General features: G+C 38.8%; 1 protein-coding gene across 1 annotated transcript in view; it reads left to right on the top strand.

Moving 5' to 3' along the window:
* The window catches only part of INSC (INSC spindle orientation adaptor protein), a 98,645-nt gene that overhangs the window by 38,082 nt on the left and 42,267 nt on the right, over positions 1 to 18,296 (top strand). Inside the window, exons 3-6 of the mRNA XM_063293022.1 lie at positions 25 to 77; positions 536 to 659; positions 2,105 to 2,218; positions 8,628 to 8,753. Coding sequence (XP_063149092.1) covers positions 25 to 77; positions 536 to 659; positions 2,105 to 2,218; positions 8,628 to 8,753 — 417 coding nt within the window. The remainder of the gene's footprint in view (positions 1 to 24; positions 78 to 535; positions 660 to 2,104; positions 2,219 to 8,627; positions 8,754 to 18,296) is intronic.

Raw genomic sequence — 18,296 nt, 5'->3', positions numbered from 1 at the left:
CATTTCTATTCATATCTTCTGCAGTATGAAAAAATGCTGGTGGACAAATGCTCAGAGCTTACAACAGTTACTGAAAGGTGATACTAAACATCATTGATTCTTGCCTTTTAACCTTAGCAAACCTATCTTAAAAATTGCTGATGTCCTTAATGGGTTGAAGAGCTATGATATTATAATGAATTTGAAACCAACAGGCCTCTTCCACTCGCAGAGGATGCCTGAACTCTATCAAATCTTAGCATAAGTCTTCCCTTCGCAATAGAGGGGAACGTTGAACTTGTGCAGTAGGGATTCAATATGTATTTTGTGGAACAGTTTTCTTAATAGAAAAGAATGAGAAATCCCTGGGCCACATAACTATACATCAGTGGTTCACAAACTGTGGTAATCATACCAATTTATGAAGTTTAATTTAGCTTTATATTTATGTTATAGAGCTGCTATTTGGTGTAACTTCTCAAATATGTCTTAGTTTATAAATTACGGTACCACTGGGCTGAATCTTTGACATCCTTTTTTTAACATTTCCTTTCAGGTGCATACAGATTGAAGATGAACAAATATTAAAGTCAATGAAGTCTTGTATTAATGATGCACTAACCACGGTGGCACAGTATTTTGGCCAATTGATAGAACTAGCTCTGACACATGAAATAAAGGTTAGTATGTTTTTCTTTTCAGTAGTTAAAAAAATATATTTTGTCAGTGCTTCTATTTATATCTGTTTATACCTCTTAAGATATCCTGAAGCGTTCTGTAGTCTCTAGAGCTTATCATTAATGTCCTTAATACTAGGAGAATACTAAGACTGGGAATATAGTGTGATTGTTGCCACCCTGGGCAGTCTAAATATTCTGGTGCATTAATCTCAGTCATGCCATGCTTGCCTTCCTAACATGAATGTACCATACAGAGTCAGTAAAGATATTGTTTGTTCTGTAAGTCAAATGTTAAAGTAACTATAGGAGTACAGAAAACGTCTCACTTAAACTGTCACATAAAAGTAAAATATCCCTTGCATCCAAGTTGACTCCTAGTGACAATATGAATACAGCCATGCTATTTTCTTGGCAACAGTACTGAACAATTCCAAAGTGGTTTGCTCCTACCTTCTTTCAGGTTGTTTTTTCTTACTTTGTTGGAGTCTGGTTGGGTCAACAAAGCTATCTGCTTCAGGTGTTACACATTCTGCAGGTAGATAGATAGGGGAGGGACCTGATTACCAAGGGGGAGTTGTTGACACCTGAGACTCAAAGTGGCATGGTGGTAATGGCAGGCCCCCCCAAAAAAGTGAGGGGTGGGGGAAGGAAGAATGGAAAAGGCTGTAAGAAGAAGGCAAGAAAGAAACAAAAGGAGAAAGAAGTAAGAAATCCAAAGTAGTTAGAAGGTTGTGGGGCAAGAGGTATTTTCATCCCAGATTGCCCTTTTAGGTATCCTAGACACTGGACTGGGGAGATGGTCTTGGGAATCAGAGACAGCATTGAAGGGGAACCATAGAGGATCAAGAAGCTCAGTGGTATTTTCCAATAAGGGTTGCCTCTGGGAGAAGACGGGGTACAACATAGAAAAGGGAGAGTCTTTCCATCTCTTCTCCCACCCCCAAAGTAGCCAGTAGTTTTTCCAGTGGTATTCACAGCCTGGGGCTAGAGCAGCAAAGAACAGCTCTGCTTAAGGGATAAGAGCACCAGTCAGTTGTGTCCAGAGAAGCTAAGCTAATGATGACTAAGAACACCACTAGTGAGTAGCCTTGGAAGATTGGGGGCCGGGGCGGGGGAGGAGGAAAGACAGAGTAAAGACCCACTTCAGTAGACATCTGCAATGGATCTGGGACCTCTACGTAACTAAGGAGAGGAAAGAATATTTAATCATACCTTTATCATTACCCAAATATTCTGAAGTCTGGAATATATTCTATGCCTTTCCAGCTACTTGTGTCCTAATAATATTGCTTCTTTATCAAAGTTAATACTCTGTACATAGTACTTGAAGATAAGCAGTATTTCTCTTTCCAGCTTGAAAGTAAGGCAGATTTACTCTATAAATAACCCTAAGAGCAAAGTCTTACATAATTTCTTTTTGTCTATGTTTTTGGTTTGTTACACAGAACTTGGTGAAGGAAATAGATTCGTCAGATACTCTGTACTCTGTAGAATCAGCTGTAAGCAATTTATTCAGCCTTACCCAAGAAGGATCTCATTTGTGTCACATCATTGCAAAGGCAAGTTACACTTGGAATGATTCTAGAACAACTATTTGTTGAGCTCCAGATGATTGTGGTCTCCATTTGTAATGTTTTGTCTCTCTTATAATGTAGTTTTTTTCTTTCCAGAGAAAACAATCTGCATCGTAGGCTCCTGTTCTTAAAACATAAGAGTTACCTACTGCCGCTTTAAACTGAACTATTTCATCTCTGAATGCATATTCCTCATCTCTTCATTTTTCATCAGTAATGATTTGAATATAGGCCAAAAATGCCCTCATTCATCTTTGTAGGGCATTTTTGTACCTGAGAAAAGGAAGGATATTGTACACAAATATAGCTCTAATTTTACTAGATGTTCCCTCACTGGCAGAACCAACTGTTAGTGGCTAATAGATTTAACAGTACTGACAACTGTAATGCAAGAAAGAGTCTATTTAGCATTTCAGGTTTTAGCAATATTTTCCCATAATTCTCACAATAACTACTTTTGTATGCGTGTGTATGCCTTCAACTCAGTCTTGAGTCCTGGCAACTGTGTGGACTTGTCCATGCAGTTTGCTTGCAAAAGTTTCAGAAGTGCCTTGCCATTTTCCTCTACCTGGGTCTGAGAAAGAGTGACTGGCCCAAAGTCACCCAGTTGGCTTTGTGCCTAAGGCAAGAATTAGAATTCATGGTTTCCTGGTTTCTAGCCTGGTGCCTTTAACTACTGCACCAAATTGGCTCTCAACTACATAATTTAGGCTATTGCTATTATTCCTTTATAGGTTGGAGGAAAGTATTTGGTGCTGAAAGAATAATTCCTGTCTGAGGTGAGCTTTGATACTTCCAGCTCAGGCTATTTCAGTCAAAGAAATTGTAATCCCACACCTGGGATTTCTCTCTTGGTTTATTATGGTAGCCTTACCACTTCTGATTTGGATCAGGCATGTAGAAGTGTTAGTTCAATAAAAAACAGCCTAGAATGAGAGAACTTCTAATGGAAAAGCTGAACTGGAGAAAAAAGTTAGTTCCCCAAAGAGGGAAGATAATTTAAAGCTGGTGACTCAAAGACCTGCTCAAAGTCACTGATGTTTTGTTCCTTAGCTCTTGTACTGCATTATAGCACTTACTAATTCCTTACATATTAGGCCATTTTAAAGAACTAATGTAATATAACAAAATGGGGAAAAGCTTTGAGATCACAAATGATACAACTTAAGGATGGATTCTTGAACTTTCTAAATTCTTTGTTAAATTTATTTAGCTTTTATCACAGGTAAGAGCAAAACAAGTCTGTAATGACCGCAGTGATTTTTTAAAATTTAGGATATGATTTATATCACCAAGAATTTTTTTCCAAAAAAATCATTGATGTCTAAAAGAAGTAAAAGCTGGCCTTATGAATGCCTGTATATCTAAGGTATCTTCCCTGCCTTAAGCCTCAAACTTGACTGACAGAATACAGATTTTAAATAAATGAAATTAACTTACTTTCTCTCACAGAGAGGCACAGATAGATTTATTTGTCTATTATACAGGCAACTGTCTGAAAATCAATGGTGTTTTAATAAAGGAAACTGAATGGATCACCAATAAAATCCTTCTTAGTCTAGTGTCTTCTGATATTTAGAAGTCCTCTTTATTACTCCTGCTTTTCCAGCCTGTGGCAGCAAGACTATTTAATACCTGAGTGCAAGAAGTCTTAAAAATATTAAGCAATTTATTTTCCCCAATAAATTTTGGCTTAGGTTTATGAGAAGGTTCAGCTCCTTCTCATCTTTGAACTGTATGTCCACATAATACTGTCTTCATAAGTTGCCTTGGTAATTGCCAACAACTTACTTGAGGTCTATGATTCCCAGCCCTCAAGACCTTGGATGTTAGACCTGTGATTTGATTTGTACAGTACTGGAAATATGAGACTCAGAAGAGTGTAAGTCAGGGTTGCAAACTCAGATTGAATTTTACTTGAGCCACTTTGAGATTCAAAGAGATTATTTGAAAAAAAGTGTCCTTAGGCTATAATGGGGAAGTATTAAAACACCTGCAGCTGCTTAATTTTTTTTGCAGAATGGAATCAAAATAGCAGGGATGATAATCCTTTAGAGGTTTATACCAACCTTCCCACATTATTATGTAGAGTAAATGTTTGTAGAGTAAAGATGTAAATGTTTGTAGAGTAAAGATAAAGAATGAAACTTATCTCTTTAATGTGAAGTTGCCCAAATTTGAAATATTTTTTTTTAAATAAATTGTGATCTTTCAGGAACCCCTAGTGACCTCTTGCAGAACCCTAGGGTGCCACAGAACCCTGGTTGAGAAACCCTGGGATAGATAGTCTCCCCAATACACATGGCTACCTTCTACATGTAGAGAACAATAAGGGTGATGATGAAGAGGGGCAAAACTAGTATGTTAATCCTTACTTCCTACCCTTAAATGCAGTGTTTATCTGTGTTTAGCATGGCTGAGGAAAATTAAAGTTATGAACTTGTGCGTACATAATATTTCTGAAAGGGCCTCTAGCATAATGGACTGGCTCTTTTAAAGTTATTGCAAAGATAGTTGTTGCAGCCTCTTTGTTTGTCGAACAGAAGTTTGCTTGAAATCTTCATGCTTGTTCTTGGAGGCAGTTCAGAAGAAAGAAGGCACAGTTCTGCTATGGCCTAGAACATGGTTTGCAGTGCCCATGTGGTATGGTTCTCTCACTTTTCAGTGGTGATGAGCTGGTCACTCAGATATGTGTTTTCTCCCAGAATATGAAGTTATTAAAAGTAATGTCTTTCTTGGCAAGTGGATTCATCAGCACTCATTGTTTTACTACTCCTTTGGGAAGATTTTTATCCTGAAAGGGCAAGATATAAATTATCCTAATAAATAAATAATAGAGTCTTGGTGTAGTGGTTAAAGGCCCCAGGCTACTAAGGAGACTAAGTCCTTAGGCACAAAGCCAGCTGGGGGCCAGTCACTCTGTAGGAAGAAGGTAATGGCAAATTACTTCTGAAAAATCTCTGAATTTGTCTACATAGTCATCAGGAATCATGACTGACTGAAGACTCTAAATAAATAATCTATTGTTTCCATTTTTTCAAGATTAAAATTGGCCTAAAATGAACCATCAAGCTATTTTTGTATGTAACGATGTTCATAGCAGTCCTTGTTCTCTTGTCATTGCATATCAGTGCCCAACTGCAGTGATTTCAAGAGTAAGTGATTTGAAGATACAGTCTTTGCATGTAGTATTAATTCCAGAAATCAATAGAATTTCATTCACATTTTTTGGTTGTATCCATGCCAGTAAAGCTTTCTGAATTGCCTAATAGCCATATGCTGCAAATGAAAAAGGATTATTCCACAAAATTGAAAACCATTCAGGTCAAGATCCTAATTACATTTATCTGCAAATAATTCCCACCTAGTCAGTAATAAACTTTCTGTAGGGCTAAGCAGATTTAAGTTTATTTCTGCACTAGCCAGTTCTTGTATTGAACCTCCACAATTATATATTGCCAGAGATTTGGCTTGGAGGTTAGAATGGATTGGGTCTGATTAGTATTTGAATGAGAGACTATCTGGGAACATCAGTGTTATAAGCTGGTCTGGAAAATAATAATCTGAAAAAACAGTGGACCACCAAGTTAGGTGCTGCAAGAAGATCACCCAGACTGATTACAAACAATGGCATGACAAAGTAGCAATAATGGTGTATTGGAACGTATGCAAGAAAATCACGTGCCTGCAAGAAAGAACTGGTGGGACCACAAAATAGACAAAATAATAGAAAAATGAAAAAAACTAAATTGCTCTGGGACTTTAGAATTCAAACAGACAAGCACCTGCCACACAACACCCCAGACTTAACAATTGTTAAGGAAGAATTGGTAAGAATTATTAACCATTGTTCCTTAACAATTGCTAAGGAAGAAAAAGGAAAAAGATATAAATAAAAGAAAAAAGTGCAAGAAAAAGAAAAAGTTAAGGAAAAATAGAAAAGAAAGGAAAAAGATAGAAGTAGCTTTTGATATTCTTCACAGCAATGATAAGTACAAATATATTTTAACCTCCCTCTCTGAAGTTACATCATATTCTTCTTTTTATAAGTTATCCTGTCTAATCATTAAAACCATAAATCACAAGTTCATTTTTTTTTCATTTCTATGCAAAAAGCCCATAAGGGGCCTCCAGTCACCAACAAATATAGATGAGGTCTTATCTCTAATCAAAGGAGTCAATTGATCGAATTCAGCAAAATCTGTCAGCTTCACTAACCATTCCTCCATTGTGGGTAGTGTTGAATCATTCCTTCTCTGTGCATAGAGAAGGGCCTATAATTGAAAAGAGGCCAACCACACATGGCCTGTGAAAGCAAAACATCATTCCCCAAATACTGTAGGTTGCAATAATGTAGTGAAGTAATCTCAGCTCAGGTAAACTGCATGTTGAATTTTTGACTGACATTTGACAAGGAGGCACATAGATTTTATTGGTGGAATTAAGAGAGCCAGGCTGGTTTTGTGGTTAAGGCACCAGGCTAGAAACCGGGAGACCATGAGTTCTAGTCCTGCTTAGGCACAAAGCCAGCTGGGTGACCTTGGGTCAGTCCCTCTGTCTCAACCCGAGGAAGAAGAAGGCAATGGCAAACCACTTTTGAAAAACCTTGCCAAGAAAACTGCAGGGACTTGTCCAGGCAGTCACCAGGAGTCGAAAACTGTCTCGAAACCAGGCACGTGCATACACAGACACACGTACACAGAGGAATGAAACCAGCTTCTGTTAGCCATGGGCTGTACAGCCGAGTCAGAATCAGGGACTGATTCAAGCATATCTAGTTCTAGAGGTGACATTGGCAGCTCATGAAGCTTTCCTTTTCAAATTTATTCTAGATAAAGCCATTGTTACAGGATATCCACCACCCTTTAGGAAAGAAATCAACAATCTTTCTGGACTTAGGATGCCAGGGAATGCACTAAGAAATAATAAGCTGGGCCAGGACCCAACAAACTGACCATTGATGACTCCTTCAGTCTTAACTTTGCTCTGGGGAAATTGGGGAAGATGAGCTACTCTATGGCTACTCATTCCAGTTCTAGGAAAAATGAAGCTTTTCTTTAAGGATATTTAGGGAAATAAAATGAGTCATTATTTGGAGAAGTGAGGAATATCCTTGGGAGGAATTAAGTATATTAGAGCATGACCATTAAACAGGTCCTTAAAGTAGACTAAGATTGTATAGCAAAGGCGAGTTTGGTTTCCTCCTCTTATAATTTACCTACAAAAAGTTTAATTGCGCAAGGAAGAGATCTGCATGTCTTATTAAAATCATCTTAGAGTCCATTTGGGTTTCTTTGCTTTTTCTAGAGGACTTATAAAATAACGTTCTCTGGGAAGTATTCTGTTTTAGGATCCATTTAGAGGCATTCAGGCTACTAGAAGTTGGTTAATTTTATACTGCTATAAACCACAGTGTTTCCAGTGTACCAGGATGCAAGCTTTATGACTGAGACTCTCCCATATGTTTAACAGATGAGAACCTAATTGTTGGGTAAATTGGGAACTGGGTCTGTGCAGGCAGTCGCTAATTAAAGGGTTGGCCTGCGCAACATTAAGTAGTTTGCTTGCATGGCTAGCTTTCAACATGGCTTACTTCCTGTGGTGGTGATAGGTGTTTACCAGAAATTACTAAAAGGACAATAATAGAATCATAGAGTTGGAAGCAGGCATTTAAAACACTGCATCAATCCCCCTACTCAGGGCAGAAATTCAAATTAAAACATCTGTGATAAAAGGCTGTCTGGTTTCTGTCTGGTTTCCTGGGGAATTCTGGGAGTTGAAGTCCACACATCTTAAAATTGCCAAGGTTGAGAAACCCTGATCTATATTTTTGGATTAATGCACACATTTGGAATTTTGAGACCATTTTATGGCTACTCTGCTGGGCATAACCAATCACAAAAGACTTATTTAGCAGAAGGCAAATTAGTGAAATTATTATCCTCCACCACTTCTTATAGTCTCTTAGTTTCTATTACATTTTTTTTTTCTGAACTGGAGGCACAAAGTCTTGAGTCACAGCCAACGACCATTTTATTTTCTAAAAATGCCTCTGAGGTTTACCTGGAGCCCAGAAACATTCCTGGAAATAAAGATTATGTTTGAGGATGTTTCTTTGTTTTGCAGAATGCTAGATCCCATTTATTTTTAATTAAAAGAACTTTTTGAAAAAAGGCGATCGGGTAGCCTGTTGGGGCATGGCGATACAGATGTTGGACCACACAGGCACTGTACTGGAACCTTATTCTAGAACATGGTTTCTACTATTGACCTATTTATATTGTTGGGAAGGATTTTTTTTCCTTAGCTTTTAGTCCTGATATAAGTTTTACTGTGCAATAATATATAGATTAATTTACTTCAACTTATTTACTGGGTTTTTTTTTTCTTATAGGAAGGAGGTATTGTTGCCTTGCTTCAGATCTGCCGTCAAGATTGCTTCAAGTGCCTGTGTCCTCAAGTACTCCGGACACTGGCCTCGGTATGCTGTGTGGAAGAGGGAATCCAACAGCTGGAAAAGGTATCATCTCCAACTCTTGTATATGCAAAAACAATGCGCTGTCCTTAGCAGATTGTTAGCACATGCGTCATGCAGCCCAGAAGATAGAACCACCAATGACAAGCATTGATTCCCCAAAAGGAGTTTTTCCCAAATATTTTAGTGCTGGTGATGGATTTCCCAAAGATTCTTCAGGTTCATTTCTCAGAGGGTGTGCTGGGTTAATGCTGGAATATTGTTCCATGGAAATTAATATGAAACTTACCATTTACTTTAATAGCTGAGAACAGCCCATTTGTTAGGATACAATCTTGTGCCTGCAGATTCTGAACGCCACACAGATCCTGCTGTGTAGGATGATTCCTTTCTGCGGGTTTCTAAAGTTTCCCTTCGTTTTGGCCATAGCGGAATACAGTAGCATAAGATCCAAGAGAGAATGTGCTGTCACAAAATTTTGCCTTTTAACCACAAATCATGTTTACTCTCTGTAGTATTAGATTAATTATTCCTGTCATAGTTTATACAGTGATCATAAGCATTCCTGAGATGATTTCCATCATATCTTTATCCCAGCTTTATGAGGTTGCATGTATAACTCAACACCACTCCATAGTCTCCAAAGGACAATGAGTGATCCAAGAATAGTCTGTGAGTTTTTTAGCTGAGTGGTGATTTGAAAAGGCATCTCCCTAATTCTTTCTGATGTCCTGACTACTAGAACTCACTCATTCTGAGAGGTAAGTAGAATGCTACTGTTCCTGGGATATTTCGCTTCACTACAATTCTAAGTATCTCCCAGCATGGAAGTAGCAACCTTTTTGGACCAGTGTGCACATTTGGAAATTTGAGAGCATGTAGTGGGCATTGCTAGAGAATGGTTGTTATTGGTAAGGATGTGATGACTGGCCCATTCACCTGCATGGCCAGTCACAACAAACCCATTTACAGGAAGGCTAAGTAGTGAGGTGCCTTCTCCACATTCTTTAATCCCTCCAGTTAGTCACTGCTTAACCAACTTCCCTTTTTTTCCTGGCAAATGGGTGCATTCTAGACACAGGACTGCAGCTAATCTAAATGTCTATTTTCTAGGAGTGCCTATGGAATATATATGTAGCTTTGAACCATTTTGAAAATAAATATGATACTAAAGATGTATAGTTTAGCAGCAGTTCAATATCTCATTATTTTTTTTAAGTAAAAGTATCTTAAAAAAGTCAAGAGCCTGGTGAGCACATCATCTATAGGCACATCGGTAAGTACCCATTGACCTTGACTGTTTTCCATTGCCTTGTGCACATGTACACACATTGGTCTAAGAGATGCTCAGTGGCATAGGAATTGTAATAAGCAGTTCCCAGGACTCTAGACATGAAGCATCTAGAAGCTTCCCCAATCCACTGATGGAACTTGGCCTTCAGGTAACAACAGTTCAGGTACTCTTAACCATCTGGGTTGCCTTCAAAATTGAAATTATAAATTACCAGCCTTTGCTCTCCTGTGTTTAGCTTTCAGTGATGTTAACAAATTCCATCTTCTGATACCAAGCACAGCACTTTCATCATTTATGCTCTCCTCTTAGAATGGTAACCCATTCAGTTGTCTGTAATAATATTGCTAAGTGTTTACCATTCATTGGCATAAAGTAGATTCATAGATGTCTGAAAAGAAGTATATGAAATTATTATATCTGAATTCGTTAGATTATTTTGTGTAGAAATTTATGCACTCAGAAAAAATTCACTGAAATGTTGAGTGTTCTAAATGGGTTCAAGTCCTTTCCTGGTCATCTCTGAAATGTCACCTTGTATGGTGAGGAGATGACACATCACCATACAATCTACCATACAGTCTACCATACAGTGTAGATTTATACCCGTTTTGAGACAAATATTACAACTGAGTATCAGGAAGAGGTTTTTTTTTTTTACAACAAGCTAATTTTAATTCTGAGTGGTAGATACTTGACAAACTCTTAAGCATGTCATTATCACTATTTATCATTTGAGTTGTTGATAGGGCTCCATTCTTCCTTCAGAAGTACATTGTTAAACAAAGGAAAATGAGGACTACCAATTACTTACTAAATCATGACCTCATTCTTCATATCTGATAAAACACATCTTGTATTTTTAACAATATGTCTCTTCAACAAAACAATATTATTTCATTTCTACTTTACAGTGACATGCTTTGTAATTAAGTGCTTAGGATGGAAGAAAAGAAAGAATGACAGAACATCTCTAGCAAAAGTGAAAAGTACACACCGATTGTCAAGGGAGATTCCCCCCCTCCCCCAACGAATGCACACACACTGAGGAACTCACCAAATGAGATTCCTCAGTTTTTCCTTCTTGACTATATTTGTAGCCTATGAAAGATTTATAAAGACGTCCTGATATATTTTAAGAACCTCAGCTGCAGCAGGAGTAAGTGATAGAATGAAAGGTAAAGAAAGAAATGTGTGAGTTACATAAATGATTCTACCACTGTTCTTGCAATTCTTGGAGGATCATTTGTGTACTTCTGTATGTAATAAGACTCTGACTTGGATGCTCTCTGCTTTCTGACTGCATCCCTCCCTGCTCCATCCTCACTTTTGCTTCTTAAGGAGAAAAATAGCAGAAGAGAAATGATCATTCATTTTTATGAACCTGGCGATTATCCCCCTGGCAATCTGGCAGGCCCCTACTTTTTTAGCCTTCCAGAAGGCCATCAAGACCTGGCTCTTTACCCCAGCGCTGGGGTGGAGGGATGGGAGCCTATGGAGGGTTGTTGAGGCATCCAGGGAGATGACTGTTGCCCCCCCACCCCTGGCTTTAGTTTCTGTTTTTATGGTTTGTAGTTTTATTATTGTTGTGAGAGGCCCAAAGTTATGCTCTAAGATGGGCGGCCATACAATTTTTAAAAATAAGTGAATAAATGTCTGTTTCCAAACTGTATTCTAGATATGTTACTTGGGATAGAAAAGGAAACCTTCCTAAGCTTTGTGGTCATCTACAAAACCCCTTCTTCAAGTGTACACAGAGGATGGAATAAGACAGAGGGCTTTTTTGGTGGCATCTTCCCAGCCTTGAAATGTTCTCCCAAGAAAAGATCACCTGGCATCCACTACAGTAGTTGATGGAGGGTTGGGACTTGTTTTTAGGTGCCTGGCTTTACTGGTTTTAGTATTTAAAATACAATCATTTACTCCCAGTAGTATGGTTTTAGTTTTTCTATTTGATTGTTGCTTTGATTTTTGTATTTCATATTAATTTTTGCTGTGCTGGCATGTTCATTTTATATATTTAGTATACTTTAAATTATCCTGTACAATGCTCAGAAAACCTTTTTCTGAGGCATATAAAATAAATAAAGTGCATTAACAGTGAAAAGGGAAATTATTGGTTATCCTGCATTAGCAAACACCACTGGGGGGTTGGGATTCAGCAGAAGAATACATGTTTTGTGTGCAAACACAGCCAGTTTTAATCCTTGGTACATCTAAATGCTAAGTGCCCAGGGGAGAAAAATATTGTTTTCATCACTAATTTTATTTCTTTTCTGTAACCTGTTTTTCTCTTTGGGTGCCTTCGAGTCAGTGTTGAGTCCTGGTGACTGCCTGGACAAGTCCCTGCAGGAAAATCTTAGCAAGATTTTCAGAAGTGGTTTGTCATTGCCTCCTTCCCAGGACTGAGACAAAGATAGAGAGGGACTGGCCCAAGGTCACCCAGCTAGCTTTGTGCCTAAGGCAGGACTAGAACTCCCAGTTTCTAGCCTGGTGCCTGAACCAGTACACCAAACCATCTCTCAGTTCTGTAACCATAGTTTACTAAATTAAACCAACTATCTATATTACATAATGCATGGAACCCTGCCTTAGCCCTACAGACTGAGATTGCCAGGTTAAAATGTTGTCTGTGTGACACTGGACCACAAACAAGACAACCAGATTTTAACCTGGCAATCCACAGCCTTTGTATTTCTAATAAGATGTGCAGAGAAAGGATGATTGCTCTAGTCTCTCCTGCTTTACATGAAAAAACAGAACTAGCTCTATGCAGAGGTTGGCATTCTCCCCAAAGCATGCTCTCCAGACATCATGCCCAATTCCTCTTTACTTAGTAAGCAAGGACCTGAAGGGGGTTGCAACCATGTTCAACTGAAGACAATTAAATCCCTGCATTTGAAAAGTCTGATAGAGAAGAACTCTGACTGTGACAACATGGAGATTTGTAAATGTCTTCACCCAAGTAGATCTCTAAACTTATTTTATGTGAAATGGGCAAAAGCCTAAAAAGTCACCATGTTCACAGGAATATTGGGAATGGGGCTTGTATGCAGGGCCTGCAGCACATTTTAGTCCTCACATGAGCAGGTGGAGTATCTACATAGAACCATTCCCCAGTCATGAGTATGGGGGAACCAACTGAGTTCAGCATTTATTTATTAGTTAGGTTTAGATATCCATTTCCAACAACCTAAGAGACGGCTTTATACATGGACTTCACCAGATGGACAACACCGAAATCAGATTGACTACATCCTTTGCAGCCAAAGGTGGCGGACATCTATACAGTCGGTAAAAACAAGACCTGGAGCTGACTGTAGTTCAGATCACAAACTTCTTATTGCACAATTTAGGATCAGACTAAAGAGATTAGGGAAGATCCACAGATCAGCTAGATATGAGCTCACTCATATTCCTAGGGAATATGCAGTGGAGGTGAAGAATCAATTTAAGGGACTGGACTTAGTAGATAGGGTCCCGGAAGAACTCTGGACAGAAGTTTGCAACATTGTTCAGGAGGCAGCAACAAAATACATCCCAAAGAAAGAGAAAACCAAGAAGGCAAAATGGCTGTCTGCTGAGACACTAGAAGTAGCCCAAGAAAGAAGGAAAGCAAAAGGCAACAGTGATAAGGGGAGATATAATGCCCAATTAAATGCAAAATTCCAGAAGTTAGCCAGAAGAGATAAGGAATTATTTTTAAACAAGCGATGCGCGGAAGTGGAAGAAGACAATAGAATAGGAAGGACAAGAGACCTCTTCCAGAAAATTAGAAACATTGGAGGTAAATTCCAGGCCAAAATGGGTATGATCAAAAACAAAGATGGCAAGGACCTAACAGAAGAAGAAGAGATCAAGAAAAGGTGGCAAGAATATATGGAAGATCTGTATAGGAAGGATAACAATATTGGGGATAGCTTTGACGGTGTGGTCAGTGAGCTAGAGCCAGACATCCTGAAGAGTGAGGTTGAATGGGCCTTAAGAAGCATTGCTAATAACAAGGCAGCAGGAGACGACGGCATCCCAGCTGGACTGTTCAAAAGCTTGCAAGATGATGCTGTCAAGGTAATGCATGCTATATGCCAGCAAATTTGGAAAACACAAGAATGGCCATCAGATTGGAAAAAATCAACTTATATCCCCATACCAAAAAAGGGAAACACTAAAGACTGTTCAAACTATCGAACAGTGGCACTCATTTCACATGCTAGTAAGGTAATGCTCAAGATCCTGCAAGGTAGACTTCAGAAATTCATGGAGCAAGAATTGCCAGATGCACAAGCTGGGTTTAGAAAAGGCAGAGGAACTAGGGACCAAATTGCCAATATCCGCTGGATAATGGAAAAAGCCAGGGAGTTTCAGAAAAACATCTATTTCTGTTTTATTGACTATTCTAAAGCCTTTGACTGTGTGGACCATAACAAATTGTGGCAAGTTCTTAGTGGTATGGGGATACCAAGTCATCTTGTCTGCCTCCTGAAGAATCTGTATAACGACCAAATAGCAACAGTAAGAACAGACCACGGAACAACGGACTGGTTTAAGATTGGGGAAGGAGTACGGCAGGGCTGTATACTCTCACCCTACCTATTCAACTTGTACGCAGAACACATCATGTGACATGCTGGGCTTGAGAAATCCAAGGCTGGAGTTAAAATCGCTGGAAGAAACATTAACAATCTCAGATATGCAGGTGATACCACTTTGATGGCTGAAAGCGAAGAGGAACTGAGGAGCCTTATGATGAAGGTGAAAGAAGAAAGTGCAAAAGCTGGCTTGCAGCTAAACCTCAAAAAAACCCCAAGGTTATGGCAACCAGCTTGATTGATAACTGGCAAATAGAGGGAGAAAATGTAGAAGCAGTGAAAGACTTTGTATTTCTAGGTGCGAAGATTACTGCAGGTTCTGACTGCAGTCAGGAAATCAGAAGATGCTTTATCCTTGGGAGAAGAGCAATGACAAATCTCGATAAAATAGTTAAGAGCAGAGACATCACACTGACAACAAAGGTCTGCATAGTTAAAGCAATGGTGTTCCCCGTAGTAACATATGACTGTGAGAGCTGGACCATAAGGAAGGCTGAGCGAAGGAAGATCGATGCTTTTGAACTGTGGTGTTGGAGGAGAATTCTGAGAGTGCCTTGGACTGCCAGAAGATCCAACCAGTCCATCCTCCAGGAAATAAAGCCAGACTGCTCACTTGAGGGAATGATATTAAAGGCAAAACTGAAATACTTTGGCCACATAATGAGAAGACAGGACACCCTGGAGAAGATGCAGATGCTAGGGAGAGTGGAGGGCAAAAGGAAGAGGGGCCGACCAAGGGCAAGATGGATGGATGATATTCTAGAGGTGACGGACCCGTACCTGGGGGAGCTGGCGGTGTTGACGACCGACAGGAAGCTCTGGCGTGGGCTGGTCCATGAAGTCACGAAGAGTTGGAAGCAACTAAATGAATAAACAACAAGATATCCATTTCAAAATGTCAGCATTTAATTTCTATCTGACCTAACACTGCTTAAATTTCACCCATGGGAGGTAAAAGAACAGTAAACCAACCGTTGTTAAATTTATGTTTCCAGGTATAATCTAATTACAAATCTCACCACTCTTGACTAGACTACACTCTCTGAGCTGCTAAAATCCAGAGGACCAGAGGATGGTAGCAAAGAGAGTTTGCTATATCTTTGTGCTGCCATCTAATAGTCATCTGGATGTTTGCATCCTAATGATGGTAGCTCTATGTGGTACCATTGATCATGCTGGCTAGGGAATACAAGAACTCAAAGCCGGCTGGGTGACCTTGGGCCAGTCTCTCTCTCTCTCTCTCTCTCTCTCTCAGCCCTAGCAAGAAGACAATGGCAAGCCACTGCTAAAAGTCTTGCCAAGATAACTGCAGGGACTTGTCCAGGCAGTCGCCAGGAGTCAACACTGACTCGAAGGCATACCCACACAGAAACGTCTATTAACATCTGGGAAGCTTCAAAAAGATTGCTGTGTGCTCTCACCTGACATTTAAATTCAGTCAGACATTTCAGAGCAAACATGAACTAGACTGCACTGTGAACTGTTGGAACACTTTGTCAATTCCATGCTAAAATAAATATTTTTCTGCAAACGTGTTCTATTACAAAGTTACATTATTTTGCATCTCAAGGAACTAAAGAGCTTTCAAGTATAGCAATTATAGACATTCCTTTAAGAATTCTCAGAAATATATAACAGAGGCAATTAATCAGTTTCATGAAAACATTTGCAACTACCCCTTTCGACTTTTCTTTGTATAATTATGCGTTAAGTTTGCTCATTCCTTAGTCCATTGTGATCACATTATGTGATACCTAACAGTGCATTAGATTTAAAAACATTGTTTTAAAGGAGAGAGAGCACCATGACAATGGAAGTTGTTTGGTGACAAAGTAGTGAAATCATCAGCAAATCAAAATGACCTTATTATCAATCAGTTGTCTAAGTTAAGTAGGCTTAGACCAACATCATTTAAAAGGATAAGGCAGGCAATATCACCTAATGGGATAGTTAATGCTGCATTGCGGTAATTGGGAGTCACACACTCACTGAAGAGATTATGGCACTTAGTTGCAGAAGATAATAGCAGCATTTTGCACATGTTCCTCAAGTGATAAAAGCCAAGTCTTTCTTAGTCAATAACAATAATGACAAAATAATAATAACAATAATGACAAAAAAGTCTTGCTTTGTTATTTTTCATTGTAATTACAGTGCTCTTCAAACTACTTAGAAGAAATAAAAGGGAACAGTAGAAATGAACCATGCGTGCCCATACCCTTGAGAAATTTATCTGCTTCTGTCAAATTCCTACTTATCACATTACCTCAATTAAAAGCACAGCTGACATATAAAGAGTGTTAGGCAAGATCAACAGTTTCCAGGGCTGCAAGATATATCCATTATCAAATCACAGTCAGATTATGACTGGAAAAAATCCAAAAATCACCCTTCTAGAATGTTTCTAAGAATATTTCTGTGTGCAAGTTATGGGGACATGGATAAAGTTTCAAAAATCCCAGGTGCAAGCATTAAATATTTCTTATTTAATGATGATGCCTTAGAATTCTTTGAAGAATGGTAGGAAAGATCCAAGCTTCATGTTTGACATATAGATGTTACCATTATAATCATCACTTAATATCTCCTCACGGATTGTCTCCTTGATTGAGGAACTTTTCAGAAAAAGTTATGAGTTGATGGGAGGCCTCCAGGAGTAGGTGTTGGTGCCCACTTGGTATACAATTTGCTAAATAAAGAGGCTGCCACATTGTTGAGAATACCAGCCTCCTGGTGCTTACAGGTTATAGATGTCTGAGCTCCCTTTGTACTGTATGAAGATTCCAAGGAGGCAGGAAACCTTAGAGGTACTGGTTGACTGACTTCTACTCAGCCTCCAGTGATGGTCTTCCTTTCCCCAGGCTAGTTGAGCAGTGGTCTAGGTGGATACAGTAAGCCACTGAAACTTTGGTTAAGTTGTTAAAGCTTAGTGGAAATGATAAATATAACAGGATCCTTATTTTGGAAAAGTGTTTTTATTGTTGTTTCTGGTATGATGGGACTCAGGTTTTTTGACAGAGTGATTGGTGGGATTTAAGAAACAAAAGGCTGACAACTACTGACCTAGATTAAGCTTTATAATTGGCCAGAACTAGAGATTTTGATCCGAGTTGACTCTTTTCAATTATTATTATTATTATTATTATTATTATTATTATTATTATTATTATTATTCCTGTGCACTGCTGGCACATAAAATTGTAATGTAATCTCTTGAATCTTATTTCAGTCCCTTCATTAAGTCATTATCCTACATAGGAAGAATCAGTGTGGTATAATGGTAGGTGTCTTGGACAAGGACTGGGGAATCCTGTGTTCAGTTCCCATTCAGCATAAGACTTACTGGGTGATGATGTGCCAATCATTATTCTCAGCCCAGTTTACCTCACGAGATTGTTGTGAGACTAAAACTGGGATGGGCTTTGCCATGTATGCAATCTTGAATTCTGGAGGAACGGGAACTCTAAACACACAAGAAACAGACACTTGTGTACTGCCCATGTAAATCAACTACCTGTTACCTTGGGCCAGCTGTGATTAATGCAAGGCAGTTTCTATCTTAGCAGTAAAAGTTGGACCTAGGAACATCAGATCCACACAAGTTAAAACAAATTTTTGCAATCTTTTGTATTTAGTGCATTTAACATTACATTTGCCCATTTAATTCTCTAAACAGCACACTTTTTGGATAGCATGTGGGCTTCAGCT

Source organism: Candoia aspera, chromosome 1 (genome assembly GCF_035149785.1).
Source record: "Candoia aspera isolate rCanAsp1 chromosome 1, rCanAsp1.hap2, whole genome shotgun sequence".
NCBI lineage: Eukaryota > Metazoa > Chordata > Lepidosauria > Squamata > Boidae > Candoia > Candoia aspera.
This window is presented reverse-complemented; position numbering and strand designations above follow the sequence as displayed.